Below are 18,488 nucleotides of genomic sequence, written 5' to 3' on the forward strand. Positions count from 1 at the left end.
CTTAAGTGCAACTGGGATTTTTTTTACCTGCTTGTCCACGGCAGTGAAGAATGCAGCAGCTGCTGGATGGTTTGCTGGCACCACCCTGACCGGTGCTGAGGAGCCAGGGGTTTTACCCACCTTTGCATTGAAATCATCAGCGCAGATGTTGACACAGTGAAAATGCAAATAGCGTCGTAACCTTAGTTTGAAAATAGTTTGGAGCTTGTGGACCCCCTGCAGAGGTACTGGATCTCCCAGGGATCCACCAACCACAGCTTGAAAACCTTCGAAATGACAGCTTTAAGGAATAGAGTTATTTAAACACTTAGAGGAATCTTATTTTTGCACTCTCATGTCTGCGAATAGTTTAAGTGCTTATGGGTTCTCACTGAGTACTTAGATCCATTTTCCAAAACTCGTATTTTATATTTATATCGATTTAATTTGTGATAAATACTGAGAGTAATAAAACTGACTTAAAACTTTAAGTTGTGCTTTCTCCTGATGCACCTTGTCGTCTCTTATTCTCCTCCTCTCCTGCATTCTGTGTTCTTTATTGTGGATTAGTGAAGTTTTATTCCTTAGTTCAATCATGTTTCCCCTTATCTGGAAGCTACTGCGGTAGCCGCTGTAATTAGGGCACGGCGAGCAGTGAGGCTGGTGAGCCGTGTATCTCTAAGGAGCAGAAATGGTTCTAGTCACCACCAGGAAGGCCCTAGAAGTATTCAGGGAAGAAGATGGAAACTTCAGGTGGCTCCCATTCCTGGTGTTTCTACGATACATTAGCGGGAGGAAGCCACCAACCAGCTTTAGTATCAATACCTGTGCTGATGCACCTTTAAAGGCCCTCCGCCCATTTGGGGGAAGTGTTTGCCTATTTCCCATTAAGACCCTGACGCTGGTGAATTAATCCTCACCCTGGCCCTCTGGGAGGCTCTGGGGGTGCTGTGGCTGGTTCAGGGAGGCAGATGCAGAATGAAGCTCATGGTGGTAAGTTGGCTTTCATTGTAAACCATCTTGCTCTCTCTTCCCAAATACTTAAAGTGCCCCTTAAAATAGCCCGTGAGGCATTCAGATATTTCCTCCCGTACATTTTAGATGTGATCTTTTCCTATTTAATTAAAAAAATATCAGTATGTACTTTCGAAATGTTGACCCATTCTTTGTTAAACATGATTTATTTTAACGTCAGTAAAAATAATTCTTCTGTCTAGCTCTCCCAACTGTTATTAACTTTATATTCAAACAAATTTCTTATTGCAAAACTCTTTTATGTATATATGGTAAAGAAAACAAGAATGAAACATTAGTATATTATGAAATGATTATGTCAAGACTGTGTGGTAGGCCATTACATATTAGTAAAATATTGTTTTAAAGTAGTTAAATATTTAACAGATTGGGTGATCATGGAAGAATATAGATTAAGGTAGGAATCTAAAGACCGTAACTTGGGAAACCTGTGAATTAGTCTTACTATCTGAAGGAAAAAGAGAACATTTCAATTAAAACATTTCTTGCCACTTGATGGAACCCAGGTGCTTTCGAGAGCTTCTTTGAGGGAGCTGAGAGTCAGTTCTGGAGCCTGTCCCGTTAAGGGAATCCTTAGGTGGAACAAGTGACTTTGAACTTAGTTTAAAGGTCCAGCTATGAGGTTATATATCTTTGTCTCTTTTTTTTAATGTATGAGTTTGTTGACTGGAGTAAAGTCATCCTGACTGACTAAAGTCTTTTTTTCAGGGAAAGTTTCAGCCCCTGGATCAAGTTGTGATGGATGACGTGTTTCCAAATTGCATCTTGCTGCTGAAACTTCCTGAGCTTGAGAAGTTACTTCGACATGTGACAGAGGAGAAAGGTATGGCCTACGGCCTTTGAAATCAGGCTTATGGCTGCCAGAAAAGCTGGGCATCTGTCTGAGAATGCAGTGGCTTGAAGGCCTGTGGAATGGGATGCTTATTCTGTGTGGGTCACAGGGGAAGCTGTCGTTCAGATTCGCTTCCACTTGTCAATATTCATCCTCTCTTGCACTGGCTTGTTCAGTCTGCGAAACTTGAACCAGTGAAATATGAGGGCCTGTCTTCCTGCAGGGCCAGGATTCACGAGACTCAGGCTTTAGTCTCAGCTCTTCTTTCAACTAGGCTGTGACTTTAGGTAAGTGCCTCAACTGCTTTCTGCCTCGAGTTTCTCATTTGTAAAATTGAATAAAATCTATGCCTTTATTGATTCAAGAAACATTTATTGAGCACCTACTAAGAAGCACATGTTGAGCACTAGAGCCAGGCTCTAGGGATAGTTATAAATAAAATATTATCCTTTGCCTCACTTTGCTTCTACTCTGATGGAGACAAATGACAAGTAGGGCAATGACAGTAGGGAATAAGGGAAGTGAACTCTGGGTTTTGTGGGGATGCACAGGACAGGTTTATAACCTGGCCTAGGTAGGGTGGGAAGTGCGGGTAGGGGGGTATTGTGTTACTTTCCTGTGGGAAATAACCTCTAAGTGGAGGCAAAGTCAGAGTAGCAGCATGGATGTATGGAAAAGTTTGTCATGCTTAGCAAGATCCAAGAAGTTCAGTGATGTGTTTAGGTTAGTAAGGAGAGAACGGGGGAGAGTGCTGGGCAAGGGTTCAGGTGGTGAAGGGCCTTATATGTGTCTGGACTTGACCTAATGGTAGTGGAGTGTCAGCAAAGTTTTAAGTAGGGCAGTGCTATTGTGTGGAGAAGCTAATGTCCGGTCCTCAGAGGCTGCTGCTGTGGTCCAGGTGGGAGGTGATGGTCGCCTGAGCTTAGGAGGTGGAACCAGAAGGAAGTAGCAACCTCGTGTGTTGACTGGATGATGGTCAAGAGAAGGAGGAGTCAAGGATGGCTTCTGGGCTTGTGCCTTGACCCACAGGATGGGTAGAGGTGGCCCCCTGGAGACAGGGGACATGGGTGGGAGGAGCAGGCTAGGGGTGACAGAGAGATGAGTTGTAGGCATTCATCTGAATTTTGAGAGGAGGAAGTGCGGCAGTGTGTGAATGTGTTTTGACAGGTTTGTAATAGCATTCAGACTTAGAATCAGTGTCTCCAAAAATCATCCAAGTAGTTTTAGAGTTAATACGGAAACACAGTGTGAGAACCGAAACAGCGGGCTGGTAAGTTACGGTTATTTGGGGTTCTAGATGGTTTGGCCAACTATGGTAGTTCTTCTAGGACCAAGAAAGTGGTGACTCCAAGAAGTGTAAGCTTACGGTGGAAAAAGGGAAACCCTCATTCGTTGCATTTCACATTCGAAGGGTCTACTAAATTCACACTTGGCCAGACACAGAGCTCTGTTTTGAGCCTGAGGGGTATGTGGTGCCCAGGTTTTCATCAAAGCAGCCCGATTAATGACACTCCCTGGTGCTGACCTTGGCAGGAGACAGTAATCTTTTTGTGGGTGACAAATGAAGTAGCTCATAGCCATTTCTGAAAGCTAAAGCAGTGAGGAATAATTACAAGTCATTTTCATTTTGCCAAGTTAATGGAAGCTGACAACACGATTAACTCATTATCCAAAAATCTTCCAATAGCTGTATAAGAACAGTTACCTGAAACCAAACCCAGCAGCCCAAATTCAGAAATAGTATTAAAGCATTGTCATTTGTTAGTGTACAGCCTGTGTTCCAAAGCAGGAGCTTCCCTCACTTCCATTCCTTCCTCCTTGCTCACTGACCCCCTGACCGTCTGTTGAATCATTATCTGAACTCCTGTCCTAATCTCTTTCACTTCTCAGCATCGCCTAACTTTTGGAAGTTCTGCTGTAATAGAAAGTGAATGCCTTATACTTGTCTTGTTTGACCAGCTCTAAGTAACCAATTGTAAACTTCAAGCTACTGTGTGTTTCTCTTTGGATCTTTGTGGAAAATGATGTCTGTCTTAGTATGCTGTCCTTGTATACAGAAATGACATGAGGAAAAATATTTCACATATTTGTGTTCTGCGTCAAGGGGTGAAGCAAGCGATGTGGAATTGCTTCTGTTTTGATGAAGAGGCCTTTTTGAAGGTTGAGGCATTAGAGATCTTATTATTTCTTGTTTTTAAAAAATTTGGGGGAATTCCCTGCCGGTCCAGTGGTTAGGATTCCGTGCTTTCACTGCCGAGGGTGCAGGTTCAATCCCTGGTCGGGGAACTAAGATCCCGGAAGCTGCGCAGCACGGCCAGAAAAAAATTTTTTTTGTATTGTTTTGTTTTATTTTTGAACCTTCCATTATTTTAAGATTTACAGAATGTAGTTCATTAGGGGAAGAATTAAATTATGAAGGAACTGCCAAGACTTCTAGAGAATTGCATACATCTTTTACCCTGTGAAATTTAACCTAAATTACTTTGTTTTGCCTTACTGTCATTAAAAAGGAAAGAAAGAAAAATTTGAGGCCTAGGGTTTTTAGAAACCTGGCATGTATAAAAGTTGATGATATAACTGCTTTGAAAATGAAAGTACATGGGCAGGGGAGGCAGTTTTTTTAATCAAAAAATTTAAAGGTACAGAAAAACTCAGAGGAAAAAAACTACAAATATTTGTCTCCAACCGCAATAATCAACCAGTGTTAATGTTTTGTTATTTTTGCTTCATATCTCTTTCAGGGAAAGAATTTCTTTAGGAACAATCTGGTAATCTGATCACAGGATTTGATAGCCTACAAGGAAAATTAAGAATGTATTTGCTACATAGTTTTGAGCAAATCATTCAAACTTTTCAGCATCCTTGATCTGTAAGATGAAGAGTTTGAAGGGTTAAGAGTATCCCTCATATTCTGCCATATGTTATAATTAGTCCTCTGCAAAGTTGTTCTAAATCATAAAATAAAGCTTTCCTTCTCTTACCTTTAGAGTGTTGAGATCTCTAAATTACCAGCATATGAACATTGTTTAAGAATTGCAGTTAATAGTATCTACTATCCACCACAAAGAGTTGCTTCAGGAATTAAATGAAATAATACAAGTAAATCAGTGCCCAGAGAGTGCTGGGTGTAGAGTAAGTGCTCAATAAATGTTTGTACCATTAAGGCTTGTGAACTAGAAATTTTAAATTCTTTGCTGATGTTTAAGTACTAGGTATACAGTAAGTGACCAATGCACATTTGTGACAATGCACATTTGATGGTCCATTGATTAATACAGAGTCAAGTGGTTTAAGTGGGAGAATGGAGATAATCAGATAATAATAAAAATGTCTACCATATATTAACAAATTATTATATATCATCTCTATGCTTGTTGTTTTACGTATATTATTGAATTCTTGCAGTAATTCCCTTTCATTGTTAGTAGAACTTGAATTTTTACAAATGAGGAAATTGAAGCTCAAAGAGTTTAAGCACATTGACTAACATCATAGAACTTGAAGTGGTAAAATCAAGATTTGAACCCATGTCTGTCTGACGGCAACTCTTTCTCTTCCTTCTTACAACTGTGTAACACTTCCAGGAGACTCTGTTAGAGTTTTTAGGTGTTGTCTCATGTAAAAATAGAAACTTAATTTTTTGTTAGTCTTGTATATCCCATTAACAATTTCTCTTCGTGAGACAAAGAGAGAGACAGGAAAGGAGACAGCGGGAACTTCTACAGCTTCAGGAAAAGACAGTTCTCATCCTGGCAGTGAGCGTTCTGTTTTGCAGGCAACCTCTTTTAGCGATTGCCTTGGGTCCTGGCTGCTTGTTTGAATTTAGATTTTTGTCTGTTTTTAAGTTAGCATTTGGTTCCATTCTCTGTATTTTATTGCTAGGGTTTTTAAATAAGAAACAAAGAAGACTGCTAAAGAGTGGTCAGGTACTACCCGTGACAGGGAGCAGAGATAAAGAGGAAAGTTGATGTTTTTTCAATTCCATCCTCCCCACAGGCACTGTGCAGGGAGAGTAAAAACCTGAAATGCTCAAATTCCCCAGCCAGCTATTTTGATATTGGACTCCAGATGCTGTCTCAAAAGTCTGTGGCATTGAAGATCTCGTTAAGCCTGCTAGGTTTATGAGAACCTTTCCTTCTCCCTGCCGGATAAACCCAGCCACAGTTGTCTGCACCCTGAATGATGATGGCGGTGACCTTAGTTAGTTAGCACTGCCTGCTTTATTAGTGAAGGAAACGATGTGTCTCAGTTTGCTAGCTCTGGGGCTCAGCATGCTTCTTGCCAAAAAAGCTCCCATTCAGTGGAGAGATGACAGGGGAAAGGACTAATAAAGGGTTATGAACTTCATCTTGAGTATAACACTCTGTTTCATATTGCAAGCAAAAGCTGTGCTGCGCTGTCCATTGTGATTAACAGGAAGAGCCAGGAAAACTTACCTGATTAAAATACCCCAAGCACAGTTGCCAAGTTTCTATCCCCAGGAGGCAGGAAAAAAAAAAAGAGACCATATGAGTTTCTCAGTGATGGAAAACATTCAGAAAGTAGATGTGAAAATCTGCTCCAGGCAGTTTGTTCAACAATACATCAGGGAAATTCAAGTTTGTGAACTGATTACCCAATTGCTGAACATGTTATTTAATTGTGGACTCCTTTTTATTCCATCTTTATTTTGTAAACCCAGTCTTTCCAGATGTTTGAGACCAGTTTTATAGGCACCAGACACATTAGGGAAAGAAACCTTTCCAGCATGTGCACATGTCATCTAACTCACAAACTCGCAAATATTAAATTTAGGACACAATAGAACAAGTTATGGTATTTTTCATAATTGTGGGTAATCTGTGGCCTCCGTGAATATTTTAAACCACCTTGCTTATCAAAATCTGTAAATTTTAAAATTAAACAGTAGTTTATGCACTTCATCCTTGTATAGTATTTTGGGATATTCAAGCTTGATACTTCTTAGTGATCATCTTGTCCAGGGGAATGTTTAGTTAGAAATAAATTTGTAATTTAAAAACTTCCTAGGAAAAAAACTCCAGGCCCAGCTGGCTTCACTGGTGAATTCTACCATACTTTAAGAAAAAAATAATACTCAAAGAAATAATGATACTTAGTCAAATTCTTTTAGAAATTAAATGAAGAAGGCATATTTCCCAACTAATTTTATGAAACTGGAATGGCCCCAATACCAAATCAAAGTTATTACAAAAAGAAAACTAATCTAGTATCCCTTAATGATCATAGATGGAAAAATCCTTTAAAAATATTTGCAAATTAACTATGTAAAAAGGATGGTACATTATAACCAAGTGAGGTTTATCATAAGAATGCAGAGTTGGTTGAACATTAGAAAATCAATCAGTATGATTCACCATATTTATACATTACAAAAGAAAAACTATGATCATCTCAATAGATGCAGAAAAAAACATTTGACAAAATTTAGTCATAATATAAATTCTCAGCAAATCAGAGATAGGAAGGAGCTTCCTCCTTCTGGTAAAGGACATCCATGACAAACCTAAGCTAATATCATACTTCATTGTAAAAGACTGAACACACTTTTCCCCTAAGATTGGTACAAGATAAGGATGTCAACTCCTTATCCTGCTAGTGGAAATCCTAGCAGTTGCAACAAGATAAGAAAAAAATTGGGACTTCCCTGGCAGTCCAGTGGTTAAGACTCCATGCTTCCAGTGCAGGGGCATGGGTTCAATCCCTAGTCAGGGAACTAAGATCCCACATGCCAATAAATAAATAAATAAAAGCTATGCAGATTAGAAAGTAAATAGTGAAGCTATTTTTTTCATAAACAGTATGGTCATGTATGTAAAAAGCTCAAAAGAATTTACCAAAAAAAAAAAAAATCACTAGAACTAATAAGTTCTCAGGATATAAGGTCAATATAGAAAAATTAATTCTATTTCTGTATATTAGCAGTGAACAATTGGACAGTGTAATAAAAGCACACCATTTATAATATAAAAAATCATGAAGTTGTAAGGATAAATGAAACATAAAATATGCAAGACCAGTACACTGAACATTACAAAACATTGCAGAGAAATTAAAGAATTAAATAAGTAGAGAGATATACCATGTTCATGAATTAGAAGACTTAATATTGTTAAGATGTCCATTCTCTCCAAAGTAATCTATAGAGTTAATGGAATGTCTATCAGGCTCTTTTTTTTTTGGTAGAAATTGAGAAGCTGATTCTAGAATTTATATGACTGTGCAAAGGATCTACAGTAGCCAAAACAATTTTGAAAAAGAAGAAGAAAGTTGGAGAACTTACACAACCTGATTTCAAGACTTACTGTAAAGCTACAATGATAAAGAAATTATGGCATTGGTATAAGGTTAAATAGATAGATAAATGGAACCAAATAGAACAGAAGTGGACCCACATTTATGTAGCCAATCTTTTTTTTCCCAACGGTGTCAAGATAATTTAATGGGAGAAAGGATAATCTTTTCAACAAATAACCTGGAAAAATTGGATATCCATATGAAAAACAATTAACATTAACTCTCACCTCAGAGTCATACAGAAAAATTAACTTGAAGTGGATCAATAATTTAAATGCAAAAATGAAAACTTTTGAATTTCTGGAAGAAGCCATAGAAGAAAACCTTTGTGACCTTGAGGATTGGCAAAGATTTCATAGGACACAAAAACTACTAACCATACAAAAAAATTATAAATTACATATCATTAAAATTAATATCTTTTGGTCTTTGAAAGATACCATTAAGAAAAAAAAAGAAGACAAGCCACAGTTGGAAGAAAATATTTATATGACATATATCTGATAAAAGATATATATAAATATATAAAGAACTCTTTTAACACAATAATAAGATGATATCCGGCCCTGTAGAAAAATCAGCAAAAGGTTTGAACAGACTTCACAAGATTTATGAATAAGGCACATGAATAGATGTTCAATATCATTAGTCACCAGAAAAATGTTAATTAAAACCACAGGGAAATATCACTGATACCCACCAGAGTTGCTAAAATAAAACAGACAGACACTACCAGTAAGTTATGGAACAGCAGGAACTCACCTGCCTGGCTAGTGGAAGCATAAAATGGTCGAACCACTTGACAATTTCTTACGACTCAGTAATTCTACTCCTAGGTATTTGCCCAAGACTTATGAAGACATATGTCCATACAAAGATTTGTGCAAGAACGTTCAGAGCAACTTTTTCAAAATAGCCCAAAACTGGAAACAACCTAAATGCCCTTCAGTAGGTGAGTGGGTATACAAAACACGGGATATCCATACACAGGATACTACTCCATAATACAAAGGAAAGAGCTATTGCTAGCTGCAGCAAAATGGAAGAATCTCACAGAAATTATGCTGAGCAAAAGAAGAGGGTCACAAAAAGGTACTTACTGTATGATTCCATTCCTATGATGTTCTAGAATAAAGCAAAAACAATTCTGTAATCATAGCAGATCAGTGGTTACCTGAGGTCTGGATAGGGATGAGAGAATTGACTGTAAGCTCAGGGGAACTTTTTGGGCTGGTGGTTACATGACTGTATGTAGACATTTGGCCATACTCCTCAAATTGTACACCGAAAATGGGTGTGTTAATCATACGAACATTATTCCTAAATACAGTTGTTTTTTAAAAAAAATGAAGTAGAACTGATCCAGCACAAGAAGCTAAGCCTCCTGATTTCAGACACAGTTTGTTTTGGGGGTTTTTTGTTTGTTTGTCTTGCTTTTTCCTCCCTCGTTGTTCTCTACAAGATAATGTTCCTGTCTCCCACGGAATCCAGTGGGAAGCAAGGCAGGAGTGACTCGAGCCTGGGCGACCAGGAGGGTGATTTGGGAGGAAGATGACACACAGAGCCTCGGCTCGGGCCCCTGGGCTTCCTGGATGGGTTTAGTCTTGCTAAGACAGGATGAAGTCACGCCCAGAGAGAGATACAAGTTGGCGTCCAAGGAGGAGGCAGTGGAGCCGGAAAAGAGTCAGAGGAAAAACCATTAGAGATGCAGAAAGACCAAGAGAAAGGTTGTATAGGACCATGGCGGAGAGTCTTTTCCCATAAGGAATAGGGTCGGAAGTACTGAGGGGTGTGAGGACTAATTGATCTCAGTAAAATGAACACCAGATGCACAGCTTTGAAGTCAGGTTGGGAAGGAATCCAGTGCTCCTGTTTACCAGCTCAGTGACTTTGGACAATTTATTTAATTTCACTCAAACCTAATTTTTTAAGACGGGGACAAATAGTAGTTTTTACCTGAGATTCATTCTGAGCATTCAATGAGAAAATGTGTATGAAGAACTTAGCACAGGCCTGACTATACATTAGATTCTGATGTTATTATCATTAACAAGTTATAATTTAATTTTTTCGTAACTAATACTAAGTATTTGCTGTGTGCCAGATGTTGTGCCATCACCTCATTCAATAGGTGACTTCCCGAGGTGACATCGTGCACTGGGGGTGTAGGAGCCCCAGCAGTACGGCTCATAGCCTGGTCTCCACTTCTTCTGAACCAGCATTTCCAGAGGGAAAGGAGGGGCCTGCAAGGGGCTCAGAGAGTGAACGAGAGGGAGGAAAGCTATGGCAGATTGTAGAATGTCCTTTCAGGAAATGTGGAGGTAGAGGCAAGAGACAAGTGAGTGGCAGAGTCAAGGTGGGATTTCTGGGAGAGACCTGACCACTGAGCCTCTATGGAGATTGTCTCAGGCAATGATCAGAACGTCTGAGACTCATTCAGCAGCGTACATGTACTAAGTGATTGCTGTATGCTCTTAGAATTCCCCCTATTTTTGTACAAAGAAATATTATGTCACCTCCAGGGAGGCTGAGTCTAGCCTCATCTGCCTTGGTTCCACAGCACGCTGTTTGCCAAGCAGTCTTGGCTCCAGGAGAGCAGGCATTGCGCCTTGGAATTCTCAAACTTCGGGCAATGCCGTTTGCAATGGTCCCTCATTTTCATTATTCCAGTGACGCGTCCTGAGGAGATGGGTGCAAAGGTCCAGCACCCACTCCATCCACCTCTTATTGCCCACAGTGTTGACGACCACAGGCTGAAATGGGGAGGAAATGTGCAAGAGCTCAGGCCAGCCCCTCCCCATACCAACCGTTTAGTGAAACTTCAAGCAGTTTAACAGATTGCTGAAAACCACCCCTGAACAAGCAGTTTCCGTTTCCCACCATGATCATGAGGAAAGAGAAAGCGTCATTCTACGTAATTCTAGCAGAGTCACATGTGGTGAGTTTGCATCTGGCCATGGGAATTCCAGTGGTCACGAAGGTAACTCCTGCACGGAGGCTGGAGGCCGGAGTGGAAGAGCTGCGTCTGCTGACTGCACAGAAAGCAAGAAACCCTGTGAATGAAGTGTTACCAAGGAAATAACGGCTTAATATCATATGCCATGTATGACATTAAGCCGTTAGATTACATAAAGCTAGCTGGATTGTGAGGAGAGGAAGTATAATTTATATGAGATGAAACTTTTATCCCCATAAAGGGCCAGATTGAGCCTATCATAAATCTAAATTCCCTTGAAGTAGCTATGGCTATATTGGTAATACATTAAAAGATAGATATATCTTTTCTTCTTTCTCCACTGATCCCACCAGAACAGCACTAAATAATTAACAAGATTCTTTTCCTGAATGTATGCAATGAACTTCGTAGGAACCTGCACTTAGCTTCAATTTTCTTTCTTGGGGTTTCCATTTTTATTTTAGAAAAGGAGTCTGTCATTGAAAACATTGAGGTGAGCTTAAAATTATTCAGAAAAATTAAGATTGCTCGGTATGTTAATTTGCTGAGTTTTAAAAATTACCTTTTGAGACGATGACTAGATTTATTGTGGTGACCATTTCAGAATGTGTATAAATATCAAATCACTACACCTGAAACTTAATATGATATTGTATGTCAGTTATACTTCAATTAAAAAATTACCTTTCCTCCAGATTTATTTGTAGAATTGTTTTCAGTTTTATTGAGAAATAATTGACATATATCACTGTGTAGGTTTAAGTTGTACAAAATGATAGTTTGATTTACATATATTTTGAAATGACTATCAGTAGATTTAGTTAACATCCACCATCTCGTATAGATACAATAAAAAGAAGAGAAAAAAAATTTCTTCTTGTGATAAAAACAGTTTTATAATTTGATAATTTTCTTAAATTCCCACTCATTTAATAGTTGGTTGAGATCTGAGGTACCCCAGTTCTGTTTAGGGATTTTTTTTAAAGTCTCACGTATGCTCCCAGGGTTATAAATTGAGTTTTTCAAAAGTGTAAAATATTAGGAAATATTTTATTTTATTTTTTTTGACCACGCCTCACGGCTTATGGGACCTTAGTTCACCAACTAGAGATTGAACCCAGGCCCTCGCAGTAAAAGCAGAATCCTAACCACTGGGCTGACAGGGAATTCCCTGAAATATTTTAAAACTCTTATCTTGTATACGATATAAACTTACGAGTTTATTTTTTGTTTAATCCACTGCACTCTTTTTTTTTTCTTTTAATTTAATCCAGAAATAGACAAGAAGAAATATTACAAGTACAGCAAAGAGAAGACATTAAAATGGCTGGAAAAAAAGGTACAGTACCTCTCCAATGCCTTGTGGCAGAAAGAGTTTAATGCTCCTTTTTAAACATATTTAGAGAAGGTCGTAAGCCTGACCCCAAAGACCATCTTGAACATCGAACTACAAGAGAGAGGCTGTACAAAGACCTCCAAGTGGGAGAAGAATCTTTGGCTTTTCATTCTCCCTAATTCATGTATTTTTGGACTTAGCTTGATGTGTTGCTTTGACCTGCATCCCCGTTTCCCTGTGGTCCTCACCAGTGAATGAAGAAGTTCTTGCTATTTGTTGGTGTAGACTTGAGTCTTTCAAGCCAGGTAATACCAGGGCTACGTGCGCTTGATGCTGTCAGTCCTACAGGCGTCTCAGAGGTCGACGTTGCTCACGCATGACCCACAGGGGACCAGGCAGATGGGATTCAGGCTTAGTGTCTGGATGCTGAAGAGAGGTCATCTTCCAGGCAAACCCTGTATCTTAGTGATCCTAAGAATTAGACCTAATATAAGGTCTTGGGCAGTGTTTTTCAAATCGATTTAGTGGATCACAATCAATATTTCTCTTGGAATGGAATGGAATAGAATAGGATAGGATGTATTAAAAGATAGCACAGAGTATGGGCAAGTATTAAGTATGACTGTATGAAACATATTTATATATGGTTTGGGGTATTGGGTTGCTGTGTATTTCTTATTATGGGTATAGTAAAGGAAAAAACAAAAAAGCTACTGGTCTAAGGATATTGCATACTTTCACTGTGATAAAGAATCTCGCCAGACCAGATCTATGGATGACAAAGTTTTTGTAAGTTCAGTGGATACCAGTTCTAGTACTGCTTCCTAAGATTCTCTTCTATCTTGTATGTGAAAAACATGTTTGTAATATCATGTTACTGAGCACATTGGGAACTTGGGAACATGGAAAGGAACCTTGCAGAATTAATCAGGTTCTTATGTACAAAGTGGTGAAACGATTTGAAAAGTACCCATGTTTCACTTTTCATTTGCTTTAATGGTAAGTAGTATTTGCATTAGTAGAATTCTGTGTAGGTGAAGAATGAGAAATGCTGAGCAGAAACTTGGCATTTTGTTTTTGCTCTTAACAAATGATAATGACATGAAATAGCAAAGTGAGGTTTATGTTTATTGATTGTGTTTCCTTTCTTAAATTCCTAGGAAGTGAGAAATTTATATTATTTATTCTATTTAGAAAATCATTACATATAAGCTTTGTGCCATGTTCTGTATTAAGAGCTTAACATACATTAACTCGTTTAATCCTCACAAAAGTACTGTGAGATAGGTACTATCTTTATCCCGCTCTCATAGATAGAGGCACAGAGAGGTTGAGTAACTAGCCCATGGTCACTGAGCAAACCCAAGCAGCCTGCCTCCAGAGTCAGTGCTCTCATATTGTGTAGGCCTTAGGAAGTCCATGTCCTGAGCTCATCCCGTAGTGCTGTCACTACCCTTCACCTTTCTTCAAATGTGCAGCAGCTATCTCTCATCTTGTGATATCTGGTGAAGGTATTTCTAGGTCCTCAACTACATCTTCCTGGATCTTAACTGGATTGAGGACTGTCTGGAAAGTCATGGGGTTTCTAAAGTTAGTTGAAAATACCCTGATATTCCCCTTTTGGTTATTTCATAGGTTAATCAGACTATGGCAGCATTAAAAACCAATAATGTAAATGTCGGTGCCCGGGTACAGTCTACTGCATTTTTCTCTGGTGACCCGGTTTCCAGTGACAAGGAAGGTAAGTAAATCATTTCATCAGAAATTATTTTTGTCTGGAGTAAGTTGCTGACCGGAGTAAATGCCAGTCTTATTATTTTAAAATCTTAATGTCTCAGAAGCTTCACATTCTTGCCGATGTGTTCTCATAGATCTTGTGGCAGGTGTGCATTTTATTTCAGAACCAAGTAGTATTTCTGCCGTAGTTCACTTCTTTCACTAATTGATATTTAAATCATTCATTCAAGAAATATATATTTTGCACTAACAGTAATAACAGCCCTAACAACCCTGGCTATCATTTACTGAGGGTGTGTTGTGTGCCAAGCCTTTTACTAAGTTGCCAGTGTGCACACATTAGCCCATCTGACCCTCCATTTAAGTCTCATTTTACAGTGAGAGTCCTGAGGCTGTGTCCAAAGTCACACAGCTAGTAAATGGTAGAGCTGAGCTACTAATGGAGCTTGCCTGACTCTTAAGCCCACACTCATAACCTTTTTGTTGTACCATTCGTGTGGCACAAGGATTTCCAATGAGCTGTATCTGCATCTTACTCTCAAGGAGCATAGGTCCTACTGTAGGTCTCAATATTTTGATTTTAGATGAAACTATTCAATTGGCAATTTTTTCTCTTAGGTTATTAAGGTAAATTTTTTGCTTTTTTACAATGTAGTGTCCTCTTATTGTTATATGTGTAGTTGAATAAAAACAGCTATCTAATGCAATTAACTTTCTGAAATGGTAGGACAGACATTATTCTGACTTTAAGCTCCAATTCAGTGTTCCCCTGTTCTAGTATACAACTCCAAAACACCAGAGTTTCATCATTAAAAAAAAAAAAAAAGAACTAGGAACGGTGGCCTGTTGGTGATTCAGGCAATCTTTGATTTGCAGAAATCCACCTTACAGTACGTTGTACATATGGATAATAGCTGGCTCCTGCCATTCTGGGAGTGGTAGACTTGCCCTTAACATCTGAGTTTACCAGCTATCAGTGTCTTTGGCTTTAACAAAAGAAGAGAAGGGACTGAGTCAAATGGCTGGACAGATAGACAGATGCATGGATGGATGGATGGATGGATGGATAAAACCATAGATTTTTGTTAAAGTAGGAGAAGGGGTGTTAGAGGTTATTTAGACAGATCTTCTCATTTTAGAAATGAAAAACTGTGGTCTTAGAGAAGTAGATGACTTATTCAAGGTCACCCATCCTAGCTAGCAGGCCAGGTCTTCTGCTCTGAGGCCAATGTTTGTACCAATCTCTAAATATGAGTCTGGGCTTGGCTATATGACCATTTAGGTTCCCAGCCATAAAGTAAGCTTTATACTCTTTACATTCTTTCCTTTTTTAGATCTTTAGCTTGATATGCTACCAGAAGAAGCAAACAGATGGTATATTGGCTTTCTTAAAATAACTTTCTTTGTCTATTCATGACTCATTAGATAATTACTAACTCAGAACCATGAGCATATTTTAAGAAGGGTCCAGTGATAGCTTTCAGTTCTGTGCTGGCAGTGAAAATCTCTTACTGAAGACTTTTTGAGATCAGGTGGACCAGGCAGCACTTTCTAAGTAATACTGAGGCAAATTGTTATCCTAACGTTGAAGGTAGAAGAGAAAGGAAAAAAAGAAGAAAATGAATATCCCAGCAACAAACCTGGTATATTGCTTTTGGTAGTTTATATCCCCTTGTGATTATCCCATCTATTAAGTTTGATTATCCCCTAGTATTCTACAAAAAATACTGAATTAAGGAACAGAGCTTTAAAACAGATTTTCTCTTATGTTCTGTATTTAATTGATACCAGAGTTTCATTTTAGTACTGAGAATCCAAATGCTTTAGAAGTAATGATTATACTTTCTGCTAAGTTTTGTTTTTTCTATTTTTTAAGGCATTTTATTAGTTTGGGGGTATATATAACATTCAGGACTCTTGTAAAGCAAGTACTTAATAGAGACATATGTATTATTTCTCTTAAATGAGCATACTCATTTACTGTTCAATAATTAGATTTATTTTGTATTGAAACAGACCTAGAAAAGATTAGTCTTTTAAAAAGACATGAATATTTCATATTGTTACATCTGATTTTTGAACTTTATTTGTATTCAAGGGCCTCAGGTAAGAAAAGAACCCTGAGTTTTTACCTCTTATTTCGTGGGCATCTACTGTATTGTGCTTGATTATCTCATCATATCTTTGATATCATCCTACATATCCATCCATCAGATTACCCCACTACTGTGACAGATAGATATGAGCATCCCCGTTTCACAAAAAAAGCTTAAGTGACTCTCTAAGCCCAGACAGTGCCAGAATTTGAACTCTGGTCAATTTGACTGTAAAACTACCATAATTATTACTATTTTTTTTTCACTCTCCATTCTATTTCTTTCAGAGGATTATATTCGTTATGCCCATGGTCTGATATCTGATTACATCCCTAAAGAATTAAGTGATGACTTATCTAAATATTTAAAGTAAGTATGGTTCAGCTTTAGTCATAATTAAGCATAATTGTGCTTCTTGGTTTCCAAGAAATAGGGTTTCTTTATGGCTTATATCACTTTTTCTGATAAGAGATTATTCTTGAGTTATGTCCTAGACTGTATGATTTGGAGGTGATTTTTAATGGACAGTTTTTTGATTGGAACAAACTGATTTAATGGATACTAGTTGTAGGAACCCCTGAGTGTTAGGATTGGAGTTATCGGTTGTTTTGATATTAGAGGGTAAACTGTGTTAAAATTTTATCCCCAGCCAGCCTTAACTAATTTGGTTCATGGGAAGGAAAGAGTAGATGGCAGAAGAGAATATTTTTGAAAGTTATATTTAAAGGTTTTGTACCATTTTTATTATCATTAGACGTTCATTAAGTATTTTTATTATGCCCAACACTTGGAACTCAATGAAGAATGAAACACAATCTGTGTCTTTGAGGGGGAAGAAGCGTTTGAGAATGACTTGATTTGTGTTCCTTCCTTCATAATGATCTTTAATAAAATATAAAGACTTTATCTTAGGCTGAAAAAAATGTTTATTTTCTGTATTTTAGCAACTGTTGTTCAGATTTCATGTGTGTGATGATTTAATAACCTTTCCTGATTCTTATAATAATTTTTTCCTCTGATACATGAATATAAGATGACTTTTTAATAGATACAGTTGCTGTTTTTAGCAAATTGCATTTTAGGTCCTACTTTAAAAAACAATTAGTAGGGGCTTCCCTGGTGGCACAGTGGTTGGGAGTCTGCCTACTAATGCGGGGGACGCGGGTTCGAGCCCTGGTCTGGGAGGATCCCGCGTGCCGCGGAGCGGCTGGGCCCGTGAGCCACAATTGCTGAGCCTGCGCGTCTGGAGCCTGTGCTCCGCAACAAGAGAAACCGCGATAGTGAGAGGCCCGCGCACCGCGATGAAGAGTGGCCCCCGCTCGCTGCAACTAGAGAAAGCCCTCGCACGGAAACGAAGACCCAACACAGCCAAAAAAAAAAAAAAAAACAAACAAAACATTAACCTAACATTTAAAAAAAAACAATTAGTAGATACTGGTTTCTGTAGTATAGTAATATAGTATGTTGAAAGCCTGCTTTGAATTGATAAACATATCCTTCTGTTTAATATTTTCCTGGATTTCTTTGTACCTGCTTATCTTGTTAGAGACCTTATGTCTTTGTATTCCATTATTTTTTTATATTCTTTACTGCTGAAATTTTTAAGTTTTGGTTAAAGACTTGAGGAGAAAGATATGTCAATTAAACTTTAAGAGAAGAAAAGTAAAGTTTGTATGACTTTTTGTCAACAGTTAAAAGAATTTTCACTTTTATATATATTCTAGATTCATCATTTATGATGAAAAAATACAGTACCAAAATGCAAATTTTTAGAGGCTAAAGAAAAGCAATTCCATTTCAGCAAATGACTTCTCATTTTGTTTTTTAGCTCAGACAATTCCAATACTTAGAATTAAGGAGGCAAATGAACATTTATTCACTTAGAGAAATTTCACTCTTTCCACTGGGGTGATTGCATTAAGATATATGGAGGTGAAACTACTAGATGAAAGTAGGACTTACTACTTACTACTTACAAGTCTGAAGTTGGCCCAGTTTTTCTGTTTGCTTGTCTATGAAAAACCATGACTATGATTTTTATTTTTTACTCCTCAGGCTTCCAGAACCTCCAGCTTCAGTGCCAAACCCTCCATCAAAGGTAAGAAGCTGTGACTAAGCTATCTTTGGAGTGCTTAGAAAAATATTATTCTTTTGCCACATAAATTTAGTTTAGTATATTTTAAAACATACTTCATTCACCTT

The 18,488-nt window shown here is 38.1% G+C and overlaps 1 protein-coding gene across 5 annotated transcripts in view; it reads left to right on the forward strand.

Moving 5' to 3' along the window:
* Positions 1-18,488, forward strand: part of RNASEH2B (ribonuclease H2 subunit B) — a 117,197-nt gene that overhangs the window by 65,287 nt on the left and 33,422 nt on the right. For all 5 annotated transcript variants that reach the window (XM_082434516.1, XM_082434512.1, XM_082434515.1 and 2 more), the window contains 5 exons: positions 1,723-1,837; positions 12,392-12,456; positions 14,089-14,194; positions 16,574-16,655; positions 18,342-18,384. In XM_082434516.1, coding sequence (XP_082290642.1) covers positions 1,723-1,837; positions 12,392-12,456; positions 14,089-14,194; positions 16,574-16,655; positions 18,342-18,384 — 411 coding nt within the window. The remainder of the gene's footprint in view (positions 1-1,722; positions 1,838-12,391; positions 12,457-14,088; positions 14,195-16,573; positions 16,656-18,341; positions 18,385-18,488) is intronic.

The sequence above is a fragment of the Balaenoptera physalus genome (assembly GCF_965194825.1).
Source record: "Balaenoptera physalus genome assembly, chromosome: 18".
Taxonomy (NCBI): domain Eukaryota; kingdom Metazoa; phylum Chordata; class Mammalia; order Artiodactyla; family Balaenopteridae; genus Balaenoptera; species Balaenoptera physalus.